The following is a 17,239-nucleotide window of genomic DNA, read 5'->3' on the forward strand; positions in this document are numbered from 1 at the left end:
TAATAATAATAACTACATTTAAGATGTGATTGCAAAAAGTAAATGAAAGATCTCATTTATTGTATGAGATTTTTTTTAAACATCTGATAAAAGAAAATGTATAGCAGTTTTTTTTAACTCTGCATTATGGTTCTGTATTCCCGAGTTAAATTACATTTTCATTATATGTGCCACACTTAAATGATTCATAATTAAATAATATGATAACTGAATAAATATGCATAATTGTAATATAATACGCATACTGTTTGTGCTTCTCTGCGCGCGTGTCTGTGACGTGTGTTGCGAGTGTGTTTTTGTTACGTCACTGGTTATATTGGATTAACCTCGCGAAACGTGTTTATTTCATCTTGGAGCTGGAGCTCCTCTTCTTCACAGAGCCGCTGAGCGATCCTGCAGACAGGATGAACAATTTCAAGTTTTCTAAAGCGTGTTGTAACTTTTTGACAGCACAAGTTCCTGATACTGTGTTCAACAGCGACTTCACAATGGAGCAGGTTCCTTCTACAGAACCCTACTCTGGAGTTCTGCTCTTCTTGGATATTTCCGGTGAGTAACCTACGTATACACACACACACACACACACACACACACACACACACACACACACACACACACACATATATATATATATATATATATATATATATATATATATATATATATATATATATATATATATATATATATATATATATATTATATACATTTTTTCACTCATATACACACACACACACACACACACACACACGTATATACTTGCTACAGAGAGGTGCACACATGCAGTGGTTATCACTTTCTAGCACTATTGGTCACCTTTGTTGACCCTGTGTACAACCATTCAAAGCACTTCTAGCAGAGTGCCATTAGCTTTAGTAAGATTCCCCAGTCTGGGCTTCACCTGTAACAAGGCCAGTTGTGACATCTTGTCTAATCCCATTCAAGTATTCCTGCTTAATTATCTGCCATTTTAAAACATTTACAAGCATATTTTGTCTTCATGGTTTCACTCATAATAAACATATATTTGCATGAAGCATCCACGTTTGTCCATGCTCATGTCGATTGGAGTATTTAATCTTTAACGTATTAATTTAAGGTACATTTAGAACAGAAATGTGTGTGTGTGTGTGTGTGTGTGTGTGTCTAAGATTGTTCCCTGTAATGCATTGGCACTCCTGCCAAACTATGTATCTTTATATAGAAAGTTCTTGAGAAAAAAAAAAATATTTTTTTTTTGTCTTCAGGTCTAGGTTGAGTTTGGTTTCACTAATAAACATACATTTGCATAAAGCATCCATATTTGTCTGTGCAAATGTTGATGATTAGAGTATTTAAAACTTGAAAAGTATTAATTTAAGGTACATTTAGGACTGATAAAATGTGCAATTAATTATTTTGTGATTAATTATGAATTAATAAATGAAAATCATGCGATTATTCACAATAAATATTTGAATATTTGAATATGAGCCCTTATATATATATATATATACAGTACTGTGCAAAAGTAAAAGAAAATGCTGTAAAGTAAGAATGTTTTAAAAAAACACAATTACGAATACTTCAATTTTTATCAATTAACAAAATGCCAAATGAATAAACAGAAAAGAAATCCAAAATAAATCAGTATTTGGTGTGACCACCATTTGCCTGCTAAACAGCATCAAATCATCTGGCTACACTTACACTTCTCTGTACAGTTTTTGAAGGAATTCAGCAGGTAGGTTGTTAAAAACATCTTGGAGAAACTAACCACAGATCTTCTGTGGATGCAGGCTGCCCAGAAATCATTCTGTCTCTTCATGTAATCCCAGACAGACTCAATGATGTTGAGATCTAGGTTCTGTGGGAGCCAAACCAATACTTCTAGGACTCATTGTTCTTCTCTATGCTGAAGATAGTTCTTAATGTCATTTGCTGTATGTTTGGGGTTGTTGTCCTGCTGCAGAATACATTTGGAGCCAATGAGACCCCTTCATAATGGTATTGCATGATGGATATGTATCTGCCTGTATTTCTCAGCATTGAGGACACCATTAATCCTGACCTACTCCTGTTTTTGTGTGAAAAATATATCCTGGTGGTGCAGCTACTTATATGAATGGCCTGTATGCACGCTTACCATTGTTGCACTTTGTGGTTCTGAGTGGTTTCTTTTTCTATTTTTATTCTTGATTATTTTTTCTTTTTTTTAGGATTCACTGCCTTAACAGAAAAATACACTGCGATGCATGAAGAAGGCCATGGGGCAGATGAGTTGACAAACAAACTTAACCAATTTATCAGCAGACTGGTTATTTGTAAGTTGTGTCTTTGTTTATATTCGTTAACAGAGTTTGAACAGAACATTTATGTCTATGTATATGCCCTGTTTTATATCTAAGATTATATTGTGGCCTTATTTCATTCGTATTGTTTGTATAGTCTCGTCTATAAGCAAAATTTATAGTGTTGTTATTTATATCTTTACATTTAAAAGTCATTAACAGTTGGAACCAAATTCCCTCTGTGTCAACACGCTTGGCCAATAAACCTGTATGTGATCTATACCACAGGTATCCTAGAAAATGGTGGGGACATCTTGAATTTTGCAGGTAATGCCCTTTCATTTTTGTCCTGCAGACTTGTAGAAACGTCCACACATAATTCCATACTATATTTGACATGATCTTGCCTCCAGGGGACGCAATTCTGGCTCAGTGGTTAGTTGAGGGGATACAGATGAGTGATGTGATATCACTGGCTGTCAAATGCGCCTTGAAAATTCAAAAAGAGTGTGACCTTCAGGAAGAGAAACATGACAGCGAGCTACATGTCAAAATTGGTGATTATTTTTATTTCTCCATACATGCGTAACTGTCAGTGTATTTTATGCAACGGACCATACAGTACTTACAGGCCCTTCTTGTCTGGCAGCAATATCAGCTGGGAAACTCTCCAAAATAATAGTGGGAAATAAATCGAGGCGTTTTTTTGTCATCACTGGCCCAGCTGTGGACGAAGTGCGAATGAATGAGTCCCTGGCAAATCCTGGGGATATTATTCTTTCTACTGAAACATTGAAGCTCTGCGACCAAAAGAACATGGTCATCAGACATACTGCGTATAAAAAAGCTGTCAAGGTTGGTTTTACACGTCATGCGGCAAACCGCCGGAGCCCTGAATTCACGTCACCTGAATTAAGTACACCAATTTTACTATTTTTTTTATTTTCTGGTTGATCTTATTGTTAATGCTTTCAATATTGAAACAGATGCTTCGTTTTAAAAAAGAGCCAAGGTTCTCAGTGGGAACGTACTATCAGATGCTGGCCAAGGACCAAAAAATCCCTGAGAAAGGTAACGGGCTGTTTAAATTTTTTTTACGCATCTTTTAATGCACACATTTCCATTGCTTCAATTTCAACGTTTCATTCCTTTAGGCTGCCTGAGATCAGTGTTCCGGTTGATACCTGACACAGAGAGAAAGAATTATCTTAGGAAATATATGATGAGAACAGTCTTGCAAGAGGTAAGTACAATATGAGGCAATGAAATGTCAGAGAGTCACACAATACATATCTGTGATCAGGGCCAGTTCAAATGAAATGCAAAAGTTGACCCATGTTGCACAAAGGATTGCTTAGCGCCCCAAGTGTGCTGGGTCGACATTCTCCATGGAGACTGGGAATTATCTATTTGTTTCTTTTTCCATTAGTTTGATGATGACCAGCCACCGGAACTCACATCAGAGATACGACCTGCAACCATCATGTTCATTAACGTCACATACACTTCAACTTATACTCCTATGGAGCTGTGCAGCTTTGTTCAAGAAGCCACTGTCATAATTGACAACAGTCTCCATCCCCATGGCCAACTCAACAAAATATTCTTTTTTGACAAGGTATATTTTCGAAGTTTCACTTATCACATAATTTGTGAAAATGACCAGACATTTCTGTGTTAGAAAAAGCATTTTGAAATCTAATTTCTGTCAATATTAACACTGAGCAACTACAGCTACATGGTGAAAAAGAAACCTGGTGTCTGAAATGAGAACGCACCGGTCTTCAATAATGATTATATATTTGTGTATAATGTAGGATCTAGTTATAGTGTAGAATGTGCTAGAGTTCCTTTACAGTAACATTCCCATGAAGAGATTCTTTTTTTTTTGTTCTATATTTTTATTTGTAAAAGCATTTATAATTGTACACTCACAACTATATAACTCCTCTACCAAAACAAATTTGACAAATCTAATAAAGAAGAAGAAAAAATAACATGGTACTATAACTTTTCCACATGATAAAAAAATACAAAGGAGTAAATAGACAGAAGTGAAAAAAAGATTTAATAAAATAAATTATTATTATTAATAATAATAATAATAATAATAATAATAATAATAATAATAACAATAGTAAACATTTCAGTGGGTTTTATTTAGGGGGAGACAATTTGTTTTTAAGCCACTGAGGTATAGTTTACTCTGCATGGTGAATGATATTTGTTAAAGCTGTCACAGTTTGGCTAGCCTAGTTTTGAAAAATTAATTGTTTACCAAACTGTGAATTGTAAAAGAGTAAGCACATATAGAACTTAAATGGATTCATCCGTTACCCTTTCCAACCAGATATTTTTAAAACACCATTCCCAATTCCTCATTCCATTTTGCTTTATTTCTGTCAATTCTGGGTTTATCAAGAGGGAGAAGTTGATTAAAAACCTTTGTTGTTAAAGACTTCTGTTGGAGTCACAAAAGTAACAGGTTCTTCAGAGTTTCTTGGATGGTAAAAATGTTTCTTGATGAGGTACTATGCCTCATCTGAAAATATCTACATATATGGGTAGATGGTAAATCCAAATCCCTAAAATCCACATATACACAAAACCTTATGCAGATCCTGAAAATACTTAACACTCTTTTGCCACTGTCTAAATATAGGATCCATATAAGATGGGGAAATAGATAATTATCAATTAATGTGGCTAAAATCAAAGCTGATGTAAATTTCAAATGGGTTCTAAATTGATTCCGTATTCTGAGTGTGGGCATCACCACAGGACTGGTAGTAAAGTCAGAGGGTTTGATGGGTAGCGAAGAGGTCACCAAAGCAAATAACGATAATTTAGTACATAACTGAGCTTCCAACTAAACCTACTGAAATGTTGCTTGATTATAACATGTTAATTATTATGAATATAAGCAGCCCCAATAATATAACTGAAAACTTGCAAGGTAAATGCAAGGCCACCCTGAAATTTTCATCTCTGAAGTAATGTTTTGGCGAGCCATGGAACCTTTCCATTCCATAAAAAAATACAAAAAGTTTGATCCATTGATCTAAAAAAAAAAAAAAGATTAAAACACGGGGATACATTCCATGAAAAATATTCATATATTTAAACAGTCAGAGTAGCGGTTGCCATACAGTGCAAACACATACATTCTTAATGACATATCAGAATATATCAGGTCATCTTCTCTGAATCTGTCATTTTGTTTCAGGACTGTACGTTTCTCAGTGTATTCGGCTTGCCTGGATATAAGAAAAAGGATGAGAGTGGTCTTGCATTGAAGGCTGCCCACAGTTTACACGAGACCTGCCGCAAAAAAATGAAGCATCTACAGTAAACTAAACTGCAATTTCCTTATTATTTCACTCATGTTATGGCACATAAAGCATTTTTAAAAACACCCTGTCCTGTTTCATTCATTGTGATATAATCATGGAAACTGCTTGTGTCTTGCAGGAGTATCTCAGTTGGCATAACTACAGGTCTAGTGTATTGTGGTTTGGTGGGCCATCATTTGAGGAATGAATACACAGGTAAGGAGTGTTTCCCATACCCTATTACTTTAACAGCTTTTTTTAATCTGTGCTTGTACTTTAACCTTCATTGCTTTCCCTCTACTCTCTTGGACAGTAATGGGAACCAAAGTAAATCTGGCTGCCCGGTTGATGGTTTACTACCCAGGGATAGTTTCATGTGACTGGGAGACCAGGTATTACTCTGGCCTGCCTTCCTGCTGCTTCAAGGAGGAGATTGCAAAAGACCTGAAGGGTGTGAGTCAACCAGGGAAGATCTATCGCTTTGATCCTAGTCATCAAAGGTAAATGAATTATTTTTTTTTATAGTGAAGATTTTATGTAAATGGTTTTAAACAAACTTCAAAACTTATTAACTTAAACAGTGTCAGTTATATGACCAATATAACCAATCGATTACTTAAGAGCGCAACTAAAGAACTGTTACTGTTTTAAAGGCATGATCATGACGCACTACCATCATTAGAGATGGAGAAAGACAGCATGGTTGGAGGTGAGCGAATGTTTACTATTTGTAAACTTGTACCTCAGCAATGAATTTAGAAATATAAGATGTTTGTCAGATGCACTTATCCAGAGCGGCTTACAGTTTACTCATTTATATAACTGAGAAGTTGGGGGTTTAAGGCCTTGCTTAAGGGCTCAGCAGTGGCAGCTTAGTGGTGGTATTGAACCTTCCGATCAGAAGTCCAACATCTCAACCACCTCCCAATTACCTGCATTCTAAGAAATGCAGCTAAGGCTGTAGTTAACAGTGTTTTATAGCAGGGGTCCCCAACCACCGGGCGGCACAGAAAAGATTTAACTTTGTAATTTTTATTTTATTTCCATTTGATTGACTTCAATAAAAAGTTGATTTATTTTAGTACCTCAATACAAATAGTAAAACTCGTATTTTATATAGATTTATCACACACAGACTGACATATTTTAAGTGTTTATTTCTTTTCATTTTGATGATTATGGCTTACAGCCAATGAAAACTCAAAATTCAGTATCTCAGGAAATTTGAATATTGTGAAAAAGTTCAATATTGGAGACCTGTGGTGTCACACACTAATCAGCTAATTAAATCCAAACACCTGCAAAGGTTTCTTGAGCCTTTAAATGGTGTCCCAGTCTGGTTCAGGCTACACAATCATGAGGGAAGACTGCTGACCTGACAGTTGTCCAGAAGACGATCGTTGACACCCTTCACATGGAGGGTAAGACACAAAAGGTCATCGCTAAAGAAGCTGCTGTTCAAAGAGTGCTGTCTCTAAGCACATTAATGGAAGGTTGAATGGAAGTAAAAAAAAGATGAAACGAAGCCCATTCAAGAATTTGGGGGAGGTTCACAAAGAGTAGACTGCAGCTGGTGCTTCAAGAGCCACCACACACAGACGTATCCATGGGCTACAACTGATGCATTCCTTGTGTCAAGCCACTCCTGAACCAGAGACAACATCAGAGGTGTCTTACTTGGGCAAAGGACAAAAAGTACTGGACTGTTGCTCAGTGGGCCAAAGTCGTCTTTTCAGATGAAAGGAAAGAACATTTTTCCCAGAGTCGGGAAGAAGAGAGGATCCAAACTGCTTGAGGTCCACTGTAAAGTTTGTCCAGTCAGTGGTGGTTTGGGGAGTCATGTCATCTGCTGGTGTTGGTCCACTGTGTTTTATCAAGTTCAAGGTCAGCACAGCCGTCTACCAGGAAGTTTTAGGGCAGTCCATGCGTCCCTCTGCTGACTAGCTTTATGGAGATGCTGATTTCATTTTCCACCCGGATTTGGCCAATGACCATGGTGTTTGTGTTCTTGTCTGGCCAGCAAAATTTACCAGAGAATCTATGAGGTATTGTCGAGAGGAAAATGAGAAACAAGAGACCAAAAAAAATGCAAATGAGCCGAAGGCCACTGTCAAAGAAACCTGGGCTTCCATACCACCTCAGCAGTGCCACAGACTGATCACCTCCATGCCATGCCGAATTGAGGCAGTAATTAAAGCAAAAGGACCCCCTACCAAGTTTTGAGTACATATACAGTAAATGAACATACTTTCCAGAAGGCCAACAATTCACTAAAAATGTTTTTTTTTTTAATTTGAATTGTTAAATGTGAGAAAATCATTGAAATTTAAAAAAATATAGACTTGAAATATATCAGTGTGTGTGTGTGTGTGTGTGTGTGTGTGTGTGTGTGTGTGTGTGTGTGTGTATAGAATCTATATAATATACAAGCTTCACTTTTTGTAATGAATTACTAAAATAAATCAACTTTTAAATGATATTCTATTTTATTGAGATGTACCTGTATATGTAATAATTTAATTAATGATTAAACCATAAAATATTTATATTGATAAAATGACATGCTTTATTGTGTTTAATTATCTGAACACATGGCATGTGGTCTGGGACAAAGGAACTGTGTCAATGATCTGGGCAAACTGACTATGTTGGACAAAAATCACTGTAAGGGGGCAATAGAAAGAACCAAACACAAGAGGCTGAAGAGTGGTTTCTTCTTTTTGGAGAAAAACCAGCTGAATAAAAAAAAGTCAATTCTTATTCTAATTGTATATATAATTACATTAATTCAATGCCTGAGCAGCCCAACCAAGACTGCAATGATCAGCAGCATATCACTATTCATTCCATCATTTTGCAGTGAAAAAGCATTAACATGCAATGTTGCATATAATGCATGTAATGTATAGTGTGTAACGCTACATGTAATGCATTTAATGCATAGTGTGTAAGGCTACATGCAAATATATATTTTTTGTGCACGTCCATGCAGACATGCATCGCACTCTAACCGAGCTGAACGTATTGAGCGCAGCTGAAGGATTGATTTTAAGGCATGCTGCCTTTCTTGGCCAGACGTTTACCACTAAGCTGTTGCATAACATCCTGCCTGATCCATTACAAGAGAAGCTCAACAGCATCCTAATGACACTCTTCCAACTGGGCATCTTCAAGTGCGCCTCCAAGCCACCAAAGGATTCATCAGCCATGACTGTAGAGAAGCCCAAGCTTGTATGTTACTGTGGGAGCAGCAGCACAGGTCAGACATCATAAATGTATTTTCTAACACACAGTCATGTACAGACATAACTGTAGATGTAAATACAACATTTATAAATCTTGCTAGTATGATAGCTTGTCAACAATCCAAAGAGAGGATTTTTAGTATTTTTCACTGTTTGACAGTCTTTAACTGAACTTGGATGTAATAGTGTTCAAATGAACAGTTCGAAGACTAGTCTCTCTGTTTCTCTATATTTCCCTCAGATGGACTAGCCTCAGTAGACGGTGTGTGGAAGTGCAAGATGATTGGTTTCTGCAAAGGTATGGTAATGGAGATGACCTATCAGCAGTTGTTGAAAGAGCAGAAACGGCAGCTTCATGGAATCTGTGCCAGCTACCTGGAGAAAAAGCCATACCGCTGTAACAAATGTACTAAGAACCCCAACTGTAAGTTTCTGTCCACATCCTTGATAGATCTTGTAGAGGAAATGTAGTCAAGACTTGTATTCAGAGTAAATTTGTTCAATTTATCTTTATTTCTACAGTGCTTTTACATAAAGTTTATATATTAAATTAAGTCTTTTAGACTGAAAAAACAGGGCCTGACTTATACCAACAGTGCAAATTTGAAGTCATAATATTGGTTGATAAAATTGTATGTGACCAGAAATTAAACAGAGACAAATAGTTTAAAATAAATGATCATTCACCTTCCAACTCATAAACAACACCAATTCCAAAAAAGTTGGGACACAATATAAAATGTAAAAAAACCCAGAATGCAATGATTTGCAAATCCCATAAACCCATATTCAATTCACAGTAGAGGACAGAAGACATATCAAATGTTTAAAGTGGGAAAATGTAGCAATTTAAGAATGAAATAAGGTAATCTTAAAATTGATGGCAGCAACATGTCTCAAAGAAGTTGGGACAAAGGCAACAAAAGGCTGGAAAAGTAAGTGGTACTAACAAGGAAGAGCTGGAAGAACATTTTGCAACTAATTAGATTTATTGTCAATGCGTCAGTAACATAATTGGGTATAAAAAGTGCATTTAAAAGAGGCAAAATCTCTCAGAAGTAAACACTCGCCACCAATCTGTGAAAAGCAGCATCTACAAATGTTCCTCAACCTAAAATTGCAAAGACTTTAACTATATTATTATCTACGGTACATATCATCAAAAGATTCTGAGAATCTTGTGAAATCTCTGTGCTCAAGGGACAAGGTCGCGACGCAATATTGGAAGGCTGTGATCTTCCGGCCCTTAGATAGCACTGCATTAAAAACAGGCATGATTCTGTGATGAAAATCACTGCATGGGCTCAGAAATACTTCCAAAAATTACAGTCTGTGAAAACAGTTCGCTGTGCCATCCAAAAATTCAAGTTAAAACTCTAAAACTCTAAAACTATCGAGCAAAGAAGCAGCAATATATGAACATGATCCAGAAACGCTGTCGTCTTCTCGGGGCAAAAAGCTCATGTAAAATGGTCTGTGGCAAAGTGGAAAACACTTGTGTGGTCAGACAAATCAAAATTTTACATTCTTTTTGGCAACCTTGGGTGCCACGTCCTCCAGAGTGAAGAGAAGAGAGACCTTCCGGCTTGTTATCAGTGCTCAGTTTAAAAGATGGTATAGTCTATAGTAATACTCTGATGGTATAGGGAGCATTAGTGCCTATGGAATGGGCAGCTTCCACATCTGGAAAGGCACCATCAATTCTGAAAAGATATGAAGGATATGATATATGAATGATATATTCAGTTTTAGAGCAGTCTTTTTCAAGGAAGGCCCTGCATATTTCAGGACAATGATAAACTGCATTAAAAATACACAGAAGAATCCCCTGGACTATTCGGTTAGAATTCTATATCTGGCATTGTACAACATTCCTCTCCCAAAATTCCAGCAACTGGTTTCCTCAGACTGTTGTTAAAAAAATGCTACACCGTGGTAAACATGAGCCTATCTCAACCTTTTTGAGATGCCATCAGATTTAAAATGACCTTATTTTTTTCTCAATATGCTCCATTTTCTCAGTTTAAACATTTTGACATGTTTTCGATGTCCCAACTGTTTTGGAATTGGAGTTGTAGTATGGAATGTAGTGGTGGGAAACATACAATCCGTGGCCCGGGACTGGTCTATTAAAGTTTTGAATTCAGACCACAAAATTATTATCCATGATCTGATCTGAAATCATCTTGTAAAGTGGAATTAAATTGAATGATAAAGCTGGGGCCAATATTTATTATTATCAGTGTGTTATGTGTGACCTAAAATGTGTGGCGTAGTAACCTAATAATGGAAAGAAGTAGCTTGAACAAGCAGTGCATTTAGCAACACATCTCAACACATGTTAGTACTGTGATTTTGCACCAGCACTATAAATATAAATATATATATATATATATATATATATATATATATATCTCACTGTGGACATATCTAAGCATTTAATTTGTTCATTGTTTTTTTGTGCAGGCATCGTGCCTAAAAAATCAGTTGACAAGGCTGCAGGAAATGGGTAATGTTATAATAATAACATTCATATACTCAAGTTGTGATTGTGATTTATGGCTTACATTGTGTATAGATCCTGATATAAATTTTGCTGTTGTGTCATGTCGGTAACACTTTACAATAACAGTACATAAATAAGCATGTACTAACGTGTAAACTAAATGTATATGCCTTAACTCATCATTAGTTCCTAATACAGTAACATTAAGTTTACCGTATTTTCCGGACTATAAGCCGCTACTTTTTTCCCCATGCTTTGAACCCCGCGGCTTAAACAACGAAGCGGCTAATTTATCGATTTTTCCTGGGTTTTTCCCAGTTTCACAAACTTCATGCCAAAAAACCGAGCCCCATAACATTAGACCAATGAAATTGCCGAACGGGTTCCGGTGAACCATGGAAACTCCTTATATTAAATCAGATGCGCTCCCACTGAATCGGGCCGCACCACATCATAAATATGGATGATGTTCCTCTGACGTTTGACCTGCCGCTCACTCGGACTGTCTACAGGAAATGCGAATCATTTGTCACGCTGAAAACAACCGGGCATGAAAAAACGCACTTCACCTGTGTTCTGAGCTGCACGGCATCGGGAGAAAAGCTTCACCGATGGTGATTTTTAAACGCACGACGATGCCAAAAGAAAAACTCCCGAGAGAAATAGTTGTGAAATGAAGGAGGAAGACAGTGAACAATTACTTTCTTGGTAGGCTACTGTTTAGATACAAGCCGTGTAACAGACACTGTCTTTCATTAAAGCCTGTGTGAAGTTCATTAGTTTCAATATAGACAGGTGCGGCTTATTTATTTTCAAAATAAAAATCTTTGTAAAGTTTTTTGGGTGTGGCTTATATTTGGGTGCGCTTAATAGTCCGGAAATTACGGTACATATTAGTACATTCTTATTTATGTACTGTTAAAGTGTTACCTAGTTAACTATGGAACTGCACCATATTTAGGGAGTAACACAGGCTATGTGTATATGAGCAGGAATGATACAGAGAACTTTCTGGATAAGTTGGACACAATAGTGAATGAAAAGCAGGCCAGGATGAGCACAGGCCTCAGATGTAAGTGCGCTCAGCTACTGGAGATGGTGCTCATTCCTATTGTGAGACATTGGAGCGGTGCAGAAGACATCTCCAAGACTTTTTACTACTTGCTGGAATGTGCGGCTATGTGTACAAACCTTTCTGACAACCCCAGGGTGCGTGTTTATTGTGGTTTGAGCCTTAAGGTGTTGATCTGACCTTGTTGCAATTATTGTACATGACTGTTTAAAAATGTGTCTTGTTGCAGGCGATGCGCTATTTGAAGGAGGCTAAAAGAATATTGGAAAACCTAAAAGAAGGGAATTCTATATCAGATTTGGAGGCTCATGACTCTGTTCAGATCGCTAAATTTGACCAAGCTGTTATGTTTAAGCTCATAGGAGAGGTGTGTAAACGTGGGAGAAAAGCAGGAGAAACAGATCTATCTGATACTTGTGACACAAACAGATCATTATGCCTTTGTTGTTTCCCCAGATTCTGTTTAATACAGGCAACATTTTGAAGGCAGAGGAAAATTTCAAGGAAGCCGCAAAGCTTCTCAACTGCAGCCTTCCCAGTAACGATTGTGCACAGTCTCTCAAATTGTTCTGCGAGAAGATAAAGAAATATAGCCATCAATCGAAAAAACTAAGGATCGCAGAGTATGAGTCTATATGTTCAATATATTCATATTCTCTTTGGTCAAGGAATGTCAAGTTTTGTTGTGATTAAAATATATATATTATGCTGTGTTTGTGTTGTGTAAAGGAAGAAGAGGCTCAAAATGAAAAAGCAGAAATTACTGCATGATCGGATCTGTTGTCTGTCCTTTCTATGGCAAATCAAATATATGCAGGGGCATTTCAAGAGTGCCTCCCTGGCTATCACTATGGAGAGCAACTTGTCCATCTGGAGCACTGATGTCTTCGAGGTTAGAGTCCAATCTATTTTAGTGTCAAAAACATCAATTTTGATTTCTTTCCCACATCTATAGGTCATGACTAAAGACTCTGACATTCACAATATAGAAGAGAGAAACATGTGATATGATTGTGTACTTTCAGATGCTCTTCACCGCCATGGATTATCACCAGTACAGTCAGTTTATGAATGACAAAAGCAAGTGCAAATCTCTTGAAGCCTGGCTGTGCAGGATGTGCTCCGGACTTTCTAACTGCACTGAGAACCAGAGACTAATAAACCGCTTGGCTCGCACCCTGGCTATCGTTCACCTGTGCAGAGGAAACTTAAAGGAGTCTGCCGATTTCAGTAAGGAGAACATGTCCTTCTTAAAGTGTCACCAATGAGAGCCAATTAGAGAAACGAGACTGAGATTGTGTGTGAATGCGTGTGTGTTACAGCTATTCGAGCGCAGCATTTGGATGGAGTTGGTTTGGATGCAAGGACCATTGGCATATTACATCTGGCTCTGCTTTTCACTGGGAGGTGGGTGATGGTTGTGTGACATCAGCTTCTGCTTTGAAACAATGCAGAATTGTGACTGAGTGTGTGGATGTTAATGTTTGCAGATACAAGGAGGGTATGCAGCTGATCTATAAATTGGAGACAATCAGCAGTGAAATGCTCAGCATCGTAGCTAAGGGCTGGTTTTATGCTGCCTGCTTGAACATCCTGTTATATGCTGGTAAGCATTCTGTCAATTATTCAGTGTTCAAAGGGATTTTGACATTTACAAAATAATGTAAGAAAAAAACTGTATTGTGCAGCACTATATTACATTACATTACATACTTATGGATAAAGAGAAAACTGACAGCTTCAAATTAATAATTTGACACTGTTTGTCCATGTTTGGTGCAGGCATCTCATTGAGACCATTGGAGGAATTTTTGGACTTTGTAAAAGAGAGTCAGTCTGATGTAAACCTCGTAGCTGACAAGAGCCTGATGATGCATTTGTATTTTTCGTTGGCTCTATGGTTGGAACTTGCACTTCATAGTCACATATAAGATTCATAGTTGGCTTAAAACCTTAATACTGATCCAGTAAGCGTGTGTGCATATGGCTGTGTGTTCAGGTTTGCACGGCTGAATGACTGGGAGAACTTTACAGTCTTCTACGATAAGGCATTTGGAATGTACATTCAGATTCCCCCGACCATCTACTCCATCAGCGGTGTGGCTGTGTTCCTCGAGTGCAATGTTTTGTTGTTCAAGCAAGAGCTGGTTAAATTCAACAGACCCTGCATGAAGGCCTACGAAAGAACACTGCAGGTTTTTAATGATACCATTCAGATTTTATTACAGAGTCCGAGTTGAGCGCCAAGTCTGATTATATATCTATATATTATTATCTCTTTTGGTATTTTCATGTGTTAAATACTTGTAAAGAGAAAGCATTTTATAATCATAACCTTTACATTGAACCTATACACCTGCCTGCTAGGTGTACTCTCACAATGACAATTACATTTATTCTAATCTGATCCAATCTAATCTAATCTAATCATTTTTGTCCTGCAGCTCTTCACTGATTTCAGACATTGCTTTGGCGGAGATCACATCTTCGTCCCTCGTGTGCTGCATCTAAATGCTTTCCTGAACCAGCTTGTTGGCAAGACGACGCTTGTAGAAAACCTCCTTATGGACGCTCTGCAGCTGTCAGAGAAACAGGGAAACCTTTTGGATAACACCCAGATCAAGCACAGCCAGGTATACAAGCACAAGCATGAACATCTCTGAAATGAGTTACAGAAAACTTGCTGAATATTATTATAGGAAACCAGAACCCATAGCAGCATGGTCCTAAGCTTAGTATACTGTTGGAGTTTTGCATGTTCTCCTTCTAAATAGTGTTCCACAGCCCATTGTCACCCCGACCGGGATACTAAAGAGTAGTGAATGAATCTTATTATTTTGCTATAAATAATTCACCATTTTATATGCATCATTTAAAAATACTGTAGGTCATTAAATTGACATATCATGTCATTTTGACCTTATGTTTTGAATTTATTACTAAAATTGTCTCTACATTTATGACTTCACATCTATATCAATGACACCAGTTTATTGTATAGTAGCCAAAAAACGTTAATAACATATATAACGTTAATAAAGCTGACCATTTTTATTAAAAATATAAAGAATTAAATGTAAAAAAATTTTTTATTTAAAACCTTCTATGCATCACACATTTATTCACAAGTCCTTTCTTTACTCACATATAAAAAAAACTCCACCGGAAAATAATTTTTAATCACTTAAGATTTGATTTACCGATGCACTAAGTCTTAAATCAAGCACCAAAATCCGCCACAAAGCACACATTAGGCAATTAAAATCCGTCTGTGTAAAATAAAAACAAAATAGCAAAAAAAACCCCAAATTTTTAAACACTTCATTTAAAACACCATTTACAAATATATTTTGTGTTCATGCTCTATGTTAAGTTTGGTTTCACTAATAATAAACATACATTTGCATAAAGCATCCATGTTTGTTCATTCACATGTTGATTAGAGTATTAAAAACTTTAAAAGTAGTAATTTAAGTTAACTCATGACAATCATGTGATTAATAGAGTTTAAATATTTAAATTAATTGACAGCCCTAATATATATATATATATATATATATATATATATATATATATATATATATATATATATATATATATATATAGAGAGAGAGAGAGAGAGAGAGAGAGAGAGAGAGAGAGAGAGAGAGAGAGAGAGAGAGCTTTTTTTTGCATGACCACTGCACTTTTCAGGGCTGAATTTGACTGAATTGACAAATCACTCAGTCATTTTTCTGACTTTTTTTTTAGGCCACATGGTCTGCTACATACAGTCAGACTCCATCTGATTTTTGTACAGACATTAAGACCCTGCAGTTTTGGGATGAGAAAGCAATACACAATTCTGAGCAGTTGTTAGGTCTACTGTTTTAATTTAGAGTGCAACTCAGAATCAGCTTCTGACTCTTCGGCTGAAAGGTGCGTATTCTTTTTAGTAGTCTTTATAGCTTCTGAATTAGCTTGATTTTTGTGATTGTTAAATGGTTCTGCTCGCAATTTTAAATTGATAAATATATCATTGTAAATTATATGAAAACATTCTCAGAATGTCATTATTCTAAATTTTGTTAATGGTGATTTTTTTTTTTTTTAAAGCCATCACGACAGAGCACCCATACCAGGAGTACATCACAGAACATCTTTATCAGGAAGAACAAAACCATCCAGAGCCCGGGAACACTCTAGATTAGTTTTAAGGGCTAACAGGACAAAGACATACACTAGATGACCATAACATTTGTGTGCTTTCTGAACATCCCATTCCAGATTTTGTCCCCATTTTTTGTTATGATAACCTCCACTTTTATGGGAAGTGTGCTTGTGGAGATTTGTTCACCCCTAGCGTGTTAGTAAAGTCAGGTACTCCAACCCACTTTGTTACTTTACCCATAAAAATAAAAAAAAACAAGTCTGGGAGGTAAAAGGTATAAAATGCTCAGACACTTTTAAGCTTTTGTGTTTAGGCAGAGGTAAATGGCAGCAGGTGAACTGATTGAAATATTTGGCAAGAAATTGTACAAAAAAACAAGTTGCTTTCTGAAGGGCTGGAGAGCGGTACAATAAAGAGTGTCCGCAGGCAACAGTGAAGCATGGTGGAGGTTTCCTGCAAGTTTGGGGCTGCATTTCTGCAAATGGAGTTTGGCCAGGATTAATGGTGTCCTCAGTGCTAAGAAATACAGGCAGATACTTATCCATCATGCAATACCAGATACCAAATCAGGGAGGCATCTGCTTGACCCCCAGCTATACAGACAATGTCATTAAGAACTATCTTTAGTGTATAGAAAAACAATGAATACTGAAAGTGATAATTT

At 36.7% G+C, this 17,239-nt stretch overlaps 1 protein-coding gene across 1 annotated transcript; it reads left to right on the forward strand.

The window, feature by feature from the left end:
* Positions 1-324: 324 nt before the first annotated feature.
* Positions 325-17,005, forward strand: LOC124396409 (adenylate cyclase type 10-like). Its single transcript, XM_046865531.1, has 27 exons — positions 325-549; positions 2,199-2,303; positions 2,559-2,597; positions 2,684-2,827; positions 2,920-3,125; positions 3,257-3,341; positions 3,425-3,513; positions 3,700-3,888; positions 5,497-5,618; positions 5,742-5,818; positions 5,916-6,102; positions 6,256-6,311; positions 8,595-8,861; positions 9,089-9,271; positions 11,314-11,356; positions 12,346-12,562; positions 12,655-12,792; positions 12,882-13,048; positions 13,155-13,317; positions 13,451-13,655; positions 13,748-13,832; positions 13,916-14,031; positions 14,208-14,325; positions 14,425-14,620; positions 14,870-15,058; positions 16,176-16,343; positions 16,521-17,005. Exons 1-26 carry the CDS (start codon positions 405-407, stop codon positions 16,296-16,298), a joined length of 3,654 nt encoding a protein of 1,217 aa, XP_046721487.1. The 5' UTR covers positions 325-404; the 3' UTR covers positions 16,299-16,343; positions 16,521-17,005.
* The last annotated feature ends 234 nt before the right edge of the window (positions 17,006-17,239 follow it).

Source organism: Silurus meridionalis, chromosome 14 (assembly GCF_014805685.1).
Source record: "Silurus meridionalis isolate SWU-2019-XX chromosome 14, ASM1480568v1, whole genome shotgun sequence".
Lineage (NCBI taxonomy): Eukaryota > Metazoa > Chordata > Actinopteri > Siluriformes > Siluridae > Silurus > Silurus meridionalis.

Coding starts and splice junctions, on each gene's coding strand:
- LOC124396409 (XM_046865531.1), top strand. CDS start 405: ATGAACAATTTCAAGTTTTCTAAAGCGTGTTGTAACTTTTTGACAGCA. Junction 3,126..3,256: donor CGTATAAAAAAGCTGTCAAG/GTTGGTTTTACA, acceptor ATATTGAAACAG/ATGCTTCGTTTTAAAAAAGA. Junction 15,059..16,175: donor CCCAGATCAAGCACAGCCAG/GTATACAAGCAC, acceptor CTTTTTTTTTAG/GCCACATGGTCTGCTACATA.